The sequence below is a fragment of the Apium graveolens genome, chromosome 2 (genome assembly GCF_009905375.1).
Source record: "Apium graveolens cultivar Ventura chromosome 2, ASM990537v1, whole genome shotgun sequence".
In the NCBI taxonomy this organism is placed as follows: Eukaryota; Viridiplantae; Streptophyta; class Magnoliopsida; order Apiales; family Apiaceae; genus Apium; species Apium graveolens.
The window spans coordinates 3,825,022-3,837,410 of NC_133648.1; the positions used below are offsets into that span (position 1 = coordinate 3,825,022).

Genomic DNA, 12,389 nt, shown 5'->3' on the forward strand with positions numbered 1-12,389 from the left:
AAATCTTGTAGATTGCATAAATTTTATAAGTAGAACGTTGCAAAATATATTATTTTACATAACGTGCTTAGTTTACAGAATATAAATGTTCATGTTGCAGCAGAACATACATTTATACTTGTAAATATATGAGATTTGCATGATTTTATTCAGGGTCGGCCCTATGTATTTGGGTGCCATAGGCGGGATTCAAAAATGGTGCCCCATATTCATAACCAAAAAATCATAATAAGATACATTCATTGTATAAAAGAAAACTTACTTGAATCTAAAGTAGCAAGTGAATATAATGAATTTCTTGAACGCTAAATATCCAAGTTTTCAACCTCCTGTAATAATCTCCTGCAAGCCATTGATGTAGTATCATGAATATAGAACAGTTATCATTACTAGTACACAACAATGTCAAAATAAAGTTATAAAACTGAGTTTACCTTTATTGATTTTGAAACTTTTTTCTAGGGTTTTGAGATGTGAATCTCTCTATGATTTTGCTATAATCTAGAGAACTTGCCAGCTCACTTTCAATAGACAATAAAGCCAATCCATTAAGTCTATCTTGAGACATCGAAGAGCGGAGATAAGATTTGATCAGTTTCAATCTAGAAAATGTCATTTCCGCCTCTACCACTATAACAGGAATGGTCACAACGATTTTATAAGCTATCCAAGCATTTGGATAATTTATTTTTCTTGAACTAGAACTTAAATAATTAAGCACATCTATTGCCTTTGTTATCTCATCGGGTATTACCATTCGAAGCACTAGTAACTCGTTAAACAACTCTGCGCCAACAATATCATATCGCATATCATGTCTAAGAAATCCCTCAAGCTTCATGCAACAAGATTTTAACCCCTCATCATCACCAGATAAATGCTTCTTCAGGTTAAATAAAAACCCAAATTTTTCCTTATAATCTTGAAACTGTTTAAACCGTTCTTTGAGTTGAAAAGCACCTTGATCAACAATATACAAGAAATAATACCTTCTGAATTTTTGTTCAGCACTCAAGTTCTGATCATCATCAGCTGCAGTAACCTCAAGATCATCAAAATGAACAAGCCTACGAATTTTTCGCTTTTCAGGAAACACAGGCTCCACATCCAACTCCAAAGCTCCAAATCTAACTCTTTTGCCTCCTTCTTACAAGAGTCATAACCAGTTTCTCTAAACTCATTAAAAAAATTTATAAGTTCTTCCAATCTTGACAATGCAATATCAATATCTTCAAGTTGTAAGAACTTACTAACTACATTAATGAATAAAATAAAATAAATAATATAAAAAATAAAAAAAATAATATAAAAAATAAATGCACCTATATACATATGTTATTGAAATATTTTGGTGCCCCTATGCGCGGTGGTGCCCTAGGCGGCCGCCTTGGTCGCCTTACCCAAGGGTCGGCCCTGATTTTATTGTAGTGATATTTTTGAAACATGTTTTGCAAGATAACACGTTTTAAAAGGTATTTTATTTGCAGAACATAGATGCACTCCGATGACTACAATTAAAAGGTGGACTACATAGAACTTTACTGAATATATTCAATAAAAATTGAAAACTAAATTATATGTTGAAATTTATTTTTAAGTGATATTGTGCAAAGTTTTTCTTTACCATGTTTGGATATTTTTCAAATTAAATCAGTCGTAAATATTTATATAATTAAAAAGAAATACTAAATAATTATTTTTTAATATTAATATACTACTTATCACATATAGTATCCTAAGGGCACTAAAATTTGATACATTTTAATTAGTCCTCTAATTATAAATATTGAATATCCTCTTGCATTTACAATAATTTATAACAGGGACTGATTAATAATCAAAGTTCTTTGTATAATAATATTAGCGTCAACATAAATACTTAGTACAAATATGGAGGTGAAACTAGTGCGAAAATATTATAAATAATAATTTTGTCATAGTTATAGAATTTTTACATATAGTGAAAGTGTAATAAATTCACTTCTCCACTATAAAATTCATAGAATAACAGGAATGGTGATCTCCATGTTGTTGATGTCAAGTGCGTATAAATGAAACTGGGACTTTTCAAATAAAAAACTTAACAAATAACCAGTGTTTTATTGTGTCAAAAATATAGCTAGTATTTTAAATCCTACAATTTGATCTATCGCAAAAAAATCCTAAAATTTGAAAAATGTAATCCTACATTTTAAAGATTTGAGTGTTAATCAAATTTAAAACAACTAAATTAAATTTTTTGTAACAATGATAGAAAGAAAAAAGAACATAATTTTTTATCTTTAAAATTTACATAGTGATACATACAAATTATAAAATAGTTTAAACCTTTACTAAACAAAAACTGTATTTCTCTTCTTTATATAAAAAGGGATTTTCATTAACTTATGTAAATATGTTTTTAATAATTGTCATATTATTAGTTAAACTATGAGGGTGTATTCAACTGGGATCTTAAAAGATTTTTTTGGATTTTGAAAATCTCAGGGTATTCAATTTGGATTCTAAAAAATCTTTTAAAATCTGATGGTATTCAATAGAGATTGAAAAAATTCTTTTAAAATCAGGGGTATTCAATTTAGATTTTAAAAAGTCCATTAAAATCTTGTGGTATTCAACTTGGATTTTATAAAATCCATTAAAATCTGGAATTGTATTCAAAAATCCATAGATTTTTTTGTATTTTATAAAATTGTGGATTTTAATGGATTTGCTAGTGTATTTTATGATTTCATAAATCTTAGCAAAATCCAAGAGATTTTGATGGATTTGTAGAAATCACTGCTCAAATCAGCAAGACTCTACGAGATTTATTTAACAACTCCGCTAAAATCCGCGCACAATTAAAATCAGCCAAAATCAGCGACAATCATTCTAAATCAATGAATTATTATAAATCCTCTAAAATCTGAATTGAATACACCCCCTTATGTTTCAAATTAGGTTAAGTACTATTAATTACATAAGAAATTAAATTTAGCTGAGAATTTTAGTTAGCTGACAATTGAACTATTTAACAAATAAAAATGATGTACATTAAGTTATTATTTTAATAATTGGAGAAGGTAATATTATTTTAACACTTGAAGAATTAAGATTGCTATATTTGACTTACATTCTGAAATGAAAAAAAAAATCAGATTGTATTGAATTTGCTTAACAATTTGCACTAATAAACTATACCAATACAAATATTACATTTAGCACAAAAAACAAGTATCACATTATTTACATAAGCGCCGGATATTCGCATTATTTCCCTATATATTACTCCATAATTCAATTTATTCTTCTTCTTCTCTGGTTGATTTTCGAATTCAAAATTTCATGTAGCTTGCTCAAGTTGGGCAAACCAAAGTCAGCAATTTTTAAGTTCCATCTGTTGTCAACCAGAAGATTTGAACCTGCGAGAGGAAGTCGAAAATTATTTAGAAAAAAATAAAAATAAATTTTAAAAAGGTAGAAGAAAAAGCTCGGAACCTTTAATATCTCGATGCAGAATCCCCTGACGGTGACAGTAGTCAAGTCCATAAAATAGTTGCTTCATGTAAGACCTGCAAAAGCTTGAGTTCTATTATACATATATAAAGTTGGAAATATTACTCTTGCATCTCAAATATAGAGTACTCGTTTTTAATTTTTAAAAATTAAATATAACATTAAACACTAAAATAATTTTTACTAGTATATACAAGTATATTTTGTGAAATATTAGGACATCACCACTCCACGCTATTTAAAGTCATTGTATCATTTAAATAATTATTGAAAGAATATTACCTGGTAAGTACACACGGTCAACTGGAGTGGAGGAGCCAACTCAAAATTTTTTGGAGCATTTTCTTCATTGTTTGCTGCAACAACCATGTGAAGAGAAGTTTAATATAAAATTATGATTCAATTTGATATTATTTTGTTTTATAAAATTTATATAACGATCTTTTTTCATTATAAAATTTGATACGTTCATTTCGGAAAGAAACATAAAATGTATTTTTCTGAAATATTGGTGCAACAATTGATCTACCAATCGATCTTTTCAGATCGAACATTTGTCGATGTAGTTCTTAATGCAAAAACTCGAAATCTAAAATTTTGATTTTATATTAAATTAGATAAAACTTAACCATGTATACAATTTTTAATAAAATATATCCTTATGTATAAAAAGACGTATATAAATGTAATAGTGTTCAAAATTAATTAGTCAAATACTTACTGATTTGATGATACTTGATCTTTTGTGGGCATGACATGGAAGAAAATCTTGCAAATAAGGTAGATCTTGTAAGATAAGGTAGATCAGGTGAAAAAATCAAGTAAAAATTATAACCAACACTTTGATTAGAAATTGTGTTTTATATTGGTTGCGGTGTCGCTCTTGAGGATGTATTGAATTAACGGAGAGTCGCGAAATATAATGATATTACAAGAATTATACTAATTTCTGGTCTCGTTAGTTGTAAGCGATATGTATGCTCAACATAGAGATGCTAAGATGAGTTTAATGGAGGAAAAATAGAAAAAAGACAGAATGATATGGATGATGATATCGAATATGAATGTGTAGAATAATAGATGAGAGATGGATGTGAAGAGTGATAGACGGGAGAAGTGGTAAATTTATAGAGGTTATAGCGATGCGAAAATTTTAGAAGTTTCTAGAAGAGACGTTAGGAGATGCGTGTGATTAGAACATGGATGGGCCATAACGACGGAAGAGGTGTACGCAGCCCAATAAATTTTCTAGTTCTAAAATAGAATTACAACTATTTGTAGGATCTTAAACAAGTTTAGCCCAAAGGTAATCTTCTCTTATGTCTCTTATATAAAATATAAAACTCCAATATAATTTATAAGCCTAACTCCATAGCAAATTAATCTTACCAGATTTGATTTATGAGTCAATTTATTAGTTTCTGAATCTAACTCTTGAGCCAATTTATTATCTTCCGAACATAGAACATAATTAGAGGTATGTATAAAAATATTGATGATGAAGTGATTTGAACACATGTCATATGAAATTCAATTCACCATCATAACCAACTAAGTTATGAAATCATTTAACCTTATATTGAAATTCATTAACAAGGTATATAAATATTCTTTATTTATAATATCTTACATATAAATGTAAAATAATAAATTTACTTGTGTTTTTAAAGTTTTAAAAATAATTTTATTTGTAAAGTTTAACCTGAGACTTTTACATACACACCTTATCTGAAATAATGCACTTATTATGTGTGCATTTGTGTCGTGAGCCATTCACTTCATCTGAAATGATAAATATACTCTTGTATTTAATAAATTTAAAAAATATATCTTTATATGAATTGACCTCGAGTGTAGCAATTAACATGCATTCCTACATACTACCATGCAATTTACACACATTAGTTTTAAATCATGCACTGAATATGTGTGTGTATGTGCGCTCCGTGAATGGAGTAAATTTAAATTTTTTTATTACTAGGGTTTGCAAATTAATTTTTTCTGGTCATGTTATTTTTTATATTTAATAATTTATTTTCATATTATATCTTACAATATATAATATTATAAAATTGATTATGACTTTATTACAAAAATTATTGGTTTAAATATGATATTAGATTGAATTTGTATATAATGATTGATTAGTCGAGTTATGACCTTTAAAATATTGAGATAATTAATTCATACGTTCTTAAACTATATGTCATTTTTTGTTATGGTCCCTAAACAAAAAAATTCAATGTTGGTGTACTTTAACTTTCCACAAATTTGATTAGAGTCCTTCCGTCAGAATTTGACAAACGTTCATTAGTCAATTAGAGTTCTTCAAGTTCTTTAATTTAGGGGTTTGTGATTCATTTATGCAATAATAAAATTGAGGAAATTTATCCAGGTTTCAATAGCGTAGGATGGCCGGAATGGTGGCCGGAAATCATAGTCATTTTCCGGTTTGCGGTGATAAATCTACCATTATGGCCATCCTCCGCAATTAAAATCTACATGGATCTCTTCGGTTTGACCTCGCGAAACTTTTAACACCCTGAATTTCATCCATTTATCAACGAGTCAAAAATCTCCAAATTCAAGAAGTTGAAGAACCCTAATTGACTAACGGACGTTAGTCAAAATTAAACGGAAAAATGTAAATAAGATTTTTGAAATATTTGGGGATCATAATATATTAAAAAATAAATCAGGGACCTAGATAATAAAATGCATATAGTTGAGGACATTTTGAATTAATTTTCCCAAAAATATTTATATTATTAGTCAAAAGTTATAAATATACTTGAATTTTATTTAAGAATTAATTAGAATTCAAGTATTTAGGGATCATAATATATTACAAAATAGACTGGGGGCCTTGATAATAAAATGTATATAGTTGAGGAAATTTTGAATTAATTTTCCCAAAAATATTTAGATTAATAGTCAAAAGTTATAAATATAGCATCTTCAATGTTTATTTAAGAATTAATTAGAATTTAAGTATAAAATTTTGAATTCTTCAAAAACTATAACGACTCGTGTATTTTTGAATTACTTAAATATGTAATTGTGGAAGTATTAAATAAATAAAGTATGTGTATTGAATTGTATTGAATTGTTTTCACTTTCAAAAGTGGATTTAGTGCAAATTTATTTGCATAAATATTTGGAATATCTCTAAAATTGTTTTATGGTTTTATAATTAAAATAATTATTTTTAGGATTTTATAAAATTTAGAAATCAATATTTCATCAATTATTTAGTCCTGTATTATTTTCTGATTGTATTTATCTATAAAATCCGTATTTAATTCCAGGATTCTTTAAAAATAATGAAACTCATATTTATTTAAGTTTGAAATATTTCGAGAATTTTAAAATTATTTTGGAAATTTTTGGGATTAATTTCACCCGCGCCTTGTTTCGTTTAATTGATAAAAGCGGGTACAAATTGCATTTTAAAAATTATTTTAAAATTTCAGAATTTATGTTTTATAAATTTCGGGATATTTGTGACATTATAAGACTAATTTCATAATTTTCTGAAATTATTTCCAAGGGCGCCTCGACTGATAATTTTGAATTTCGGGGCAAGTCAGGCCTTTAAATTTTTGTATCTATCTCCAAATATAACGTGTCGGTTTCTTAGCATACTTGTTGCCACGTGTTGCAAGTTGGAGAGGGGAAAGAAAAAAAATTGTATTAACAAAACCCCCATTTGTTTCCCTTGTACTCGGCTATCATCTCTGAATCTCTCTCTCACTCTGATTTTCTTACCCTCTCTATTTTCTTTCCCTGGCTGCGATCCTGTTACTTTCGGTTCCCCTTTTTTCTATTTTTCCGGCCAATTCCGGTAAGCCGCCGCCTAGCTCAGGTGGGCTTGGTGGCTTCCGATTTTGCCTATTTGATTACGCCTATATACCTATATATATACTGGTGTGTATGTGCGTGTATCTATGGTGTCGAATTTGTGTGTGTGTGTGTGTAAAAACGTGTGTGAGTAATGGTGTGAGTTGTGTGCGTGGGTAGTGTGTGTTCTTGCTGCTTTGATCTCCGTGGCTGTGATGTTCCATTTCCGGCATGATTCCGGTTATGGCTTCGGTAGTGTTGACTTGGGATGTGGTTATGCTTTTGTGGTTAATTCGAACTCCCATTTTGGGTTGTTCGAATATCGAGATTTTGTGAATGAAATTCGAAGAAACATTCTTGATTATTCGAATTTTCTTTGTAATTATTTTCGATTGCTCGGAAATTTTTATCGGTAAAATTCGTATGGAAACCCGACTTAATTGGGCACCGACGAATTTTACTGCCGTCGACAATGAGCATTTGCGAGCTGACGGTGGACCGTGATGAATTATTCTGAGTCCTAATATTTTAAAATAAATAATTTAGTTCGTATATTATGATTCGAAATAAAAAAATAATAGTAGTTAAATAATTCAGTTCAGGAATTATTTGGATTGATTGTTTGTTTGCTGTGTTGTGATTGGAATTGTAATTGTTAGTTGGGACTGGTGAAGTTGGATTGCGATTGTGATTGTTGTTGGTTTGACGTCGATTGTATTCAATGGGTAGTCCGATAAGCAAAGGAAGCGCTGCCCGATTCTCGGGAACGTACCCTGTAACATATCGGAACTAATAGTCGAATGTAAATAGTTATATAGTTCTAAATAAATATTCTGTAAAATATAATGGACAATTTATTTCCTAGAACGATGAGTATTTGTGTTTTCCGAAAATGAATATTGAATCGAGATTTGAGTACATGAATCCTGTATGTTGTGTGTACTATAGTAATGTATATAAATACTAGTCGAGATTGTTATCGTTTGGGTAAGATTGGTATCGAGGATATGTCAAGCATAACTGGGTGTCTAACATAGGGTATTTCGATCCTGTAGGTTATAGTCGGTAACCTGAAAGTGGATGATGGAGTAAAGATAACCTAGTGGTCAGTCAGCGAGCTCAGTAGAGTTTCAACAGAAAAACATGAGAGTCGAAGTCGAATCCAATGAGATCTAGTAGTGGGACGTTAAAGCCTGAGCGACAGAGTCGGCTCAGAATTGATCAGTAATAGTTATAAAGCCCTGTAAGGAAAGTACTTCGAAACTTTTCTTCAAGATATATCGCAATTATTTTTGAACTGTTTCATAACATGTCGCTCTTATTCAAAATAACACTTGTTTATATTGCAAGTGCTTTAAACTATTTACCCTTGAACCCTGATTTTTCTTGATCTTGAGCAGTAAGCCTTGTTCTTTGTAAACCATCCTTTGTTGATCCTCAGATACCAAATCACACAAATATGATACCACTCCCCAAATGTGTAACTACTAAACACCAAACACTGGAGCAAAAATTGTTTGAAAACACAGAAACTTTTATACTCCAACCATTCTTTATAACATCAAAGAACTATACCTTGAAAAATCAGTATTCGTTCAATACCCGATCATTTTACAGACTGAAAACTATTTCTTATACATACCTTGATATACCCTTGAGATATCCATGAGTTTCTTTACGTTTTTATTCAAGTGTTTAATTATCATTGATTATGATCTTGTTTATCGAATTATATTATTTATCATATTGAACTGCTTTGGAATTGGATAGTTTTTATATATATGTGGATCAGATTCGTGGTCAGACCATATTTATGGTCAATTTAGGCCAATGTGTGCCTTGGATCCAGTAGTTAGAGCAGTGTTGTGTGCTTTGCTCGGGGTTAGTGCGTGACTGTTCAGCAGCCTAACCTTGGTTTTAAAAACTTAAAATGAATGTCCAATTCTAATGATTGTTTAGCAATAAACTTGATTCCTCTGAATCATCTCGTTTGATCATTGATTAATCTCAATTATTGTCATTGTGACTTGTTGAGCTAGGAAGCTCACTCTTGCAAATCTTTTTATGTATTCTACAGTTAAGAAGGATACGGTTGATAGCGAGGTTTCCCAGTTCAATGTACGAGCTAGGATTCCACACTGAGTTGGATCGAGCTAGCAGGAGCTTATTGCGGTAGTGAGATAGTAAGATTGTAAGAATAATTTTATTATCAATTGTAAGTTAAATTAGTTAGGATTTGGTACGTTGTAATAAAGGTTAAGATTGTGGCTTGTTTTCATACTTTAACCTGTTGCGATCTGTGGTTGTGTAAAGCAGGGTCATTGCAAATAGTATCTCATATACAGGTTTATATGTTGTGTATGTGTTGTAGACCCCAAACTTCGGACCCGAGTTTGGAGGGCGCCACAGGTTGGTATCAGAGCTACAGGTTATAAGTCACTGAAACAAGCCTAGATTGTCGGGATTGGGTAGAGGGTTAGGATTAGGAATAGGAATAGGAAATAGAAAGATAAGACGTTGTGAGTTTGAGTGCGATTATATAGTATGTCTCCGGCACGGTTCGTATTGCGATTCGGGATTCTTAACTTGCGACGTGATTCCCAGACAACGACAATGGCAGATTCTGATTTCCCTGTATCATCTGATCGTTTGGAGCTTTTCATTCGAGGATCGTCATCTTCTCTCAGATTTGATTTGCACCTTGATCCTCCATCAGTATTAATGGTACTACCTTCTGTTATGACAGTTGCACCTCTTCAAGTTATTCCACGCTATTCTACCACCTCTTGTTATGAGACTACCTATTTAAGAACCTCCATTCGTTTATTCTTATTTTACTGGACTTTCGGCGGTGCCCCCTGTTCTATACCCCCAGTTTAGAACTTGTCCTATGAAGCAATTGTACCTATGAGGATGGATTCGGGAGTTGCAGTAAATGGTGAGTATTGAGATACAAATAAAGGTGAGAAGAAGTTTAGAAAGAAGATTCAAGCGTTCCGGAGGATAGCTATCACCGGGTTACGAGAAGCTATTAGTGATTAGGCCATCCATGACTAGCTTGTGGAATGGAATAGATAAGTGTTGAAGAGAGAGAGTTAGAGGTAATTATGGATCTGGAGATTTCTTCGAGTTAGATAATGGTGTTATGATGATGTGATATTAATTTTAACAAGATGATGTGACATTAGCCGACTTGTTGACTATTGGGTAGTCTGTTCCCCTTAACGATTGCAAAGTTGTTAACGGGAGTATTACCAGTATGGGAGCCTTGATGTGGAGCTACGAATAAGATAACGTGCAACGACAACTGAAGTTTCGTCGATTAAGGAAGGTAAATGGACACAATGAAGGAGAAAAGGTAGATTGAAGTGAACGGACCTTTATGTGATCGTTTCTTTAATTCGGTACCTTGTTATAAGAAGGAAAAACAACAACCAACTCATATAGTAAGGACAACCAGATTTGTACTACGAATGCACTTCCATCAGATGTGTCACTCAATTATTATTTCATCAATCTTTCGGCCTCCAGAAGAACAACAATAGTCTCATCCAAATCTAACTTCATTTTTCCACTCAATAAATAAGTCATCACAGTATTATACTTCTTTGGTAGAGACAACAGAAGAAGAACAACTTTGTCCTCATCCTTCAATTTTTCATCCAAAATTATTCAGATGATTGATTAAGCCATTAAAATGATCCAGATGATCTCTTAAATCTCCGTCTTCTTCCATCTTGAGCCCGAACAAATATTTTTTGAGAAATAACTTATGGCCAAAGACTTTGAGTGATAAATGTTTGTTAACTTCTCCCACAAATTCTTGGGATTATCCTCTTCAAGAACATCATACTAGATTTTTGGTGCAAGGGCCAACCGGATCGTCGATGTTGCACGTAACTTCATGTCTCCCCCACTTTTTATCATCAACTTCAGTAGGCTTCTTCTCTCCGAGAGTCGCATATAACCTTCGTTGCATTAACAGATCTTTCACTGTGCTTTACCACAAGGTAAAATTATTTCTTCTATGAAATAATTCAATCTCAAATCCTCCAACCTTCTTCATCATGAACCTTAGCTCTTGAAACCACTTGTTAGGGGGAATACATACAAATATAAAATCAAACAAATAATGCAAATACACACACTCAATATATGATGCGGAAAAACCCACGTCCCAACTTGTATTATTAATCAAAATAATTATCAATAATACAATCAATCTCACCAAACGGTATTCACTCAAGCGATACTTAAGTCAAACAATACTCAAGAATACATCAAAACAATAACATGACTATGTATATATAGCCATCACAAACTTAGCCAACAAGACATACCTAATCTGATTACAATAATAATTGTCTACCCATACAATTATTACCCATTCCCATTATAATAATAATTATCAACACATACAATTATTACCCAACTCAATTATGATAATAATTGTCTACCCATACAATTATTACCCAATTCAATTATGTTTTCTATCACCAAGACCATACTACCTATTGGGTTTAACCCCAACATGATATACATAATTACCATTGATTGAATACTTCTAACTATTGGCCATAGAGGATTTTATGAGTATTTTTATTTATCATTCACTTCGTAATGTATTGAAACTTCATAAATCTTTAATGCATTCATTGTAAGTCTTTTATGTGTATACTTTTCAATTTTTATAATTTTGTTTCTAATGTAATGCTATTAGAAGAATGACTTTTATGTGTTTATGTTTTAAAGAGATCTACCATTCTCTTGTCGAATGTCTTGTAAGTATTTTTAATGTATTATTTCTTTGATAATAAGTCATTTTTTTGAACAGTGATAGACGAGAGATGAGGTAAATTTATACAGAAATGTATAACGATGCGAAAAATTTAGAAGTGTCGAGAAGAGACGAGAAGAGAGACGTGTGATCAAAAGAGAGACAGAGCATAATGAGGGAAGAGGTGGGCTCGGCCCACTAGATTTAGTAGTTTTAAAATAGAATTACAACTAGTTGTAAGATCTTAAACAAGTTTAGCCCAAAGAAAAGTCGG

The 12,389-nt window shown here is 31.1% G+C and overlaps 1 protein-coding gene across 1 annotated transcript; it reads right to left on the reverse strand.

Moving 5' to 3' along the window:
- Positions 1–436: 436 nt before the first annotated feature.
- LOC141684337 (uncharacterized) lies at positions 437–3,547 on the reverse strand. The gene is made up of 3 exons (XM_074489259.1): positions 3,481–3,547; positions 3,354–3,404; positions 437–1,143 (listed from the first exon to the last, which is right to left on the reverse strand). Exons 1-3 carry the CDS (start codon positions 3,545–3,547, stop codon positions 437–439), a joined length of 825 nt encoding a protein of 274 aa, XP_074345360.1.
- Positions 3,548–12,389: the final 8,842 nt, after the last annotated feature.

What these genes read in the sequence shown, in the direction of transcription:
- LOC141684337 (XM_074489259.1), bottom strand. Translation starts at nt 3,547, where the DNA reads ATGAAGCAACTATTTTATGGACTTGACTACTGTCACCGTCAGGGGATT. An exon ending in TCTGCATCGAGATATTAAAG is followed by an intron (nt 3,405 to 3,480) that starts GTTCCGAGCTTT and finishes TTCCTCTCGCAG; the next exon opens with GTTCAAATCTTCTGGTTGAC. An exon ending in CTTAAAAATTGCTGACTTTG is followed by an intron (nt 1,144 to 3,353) that starts GTTTGCCCAACT and finishes TCTTGTAAGAAG; the next exon opens with GAGGCAAAAGAGTTAGATTT.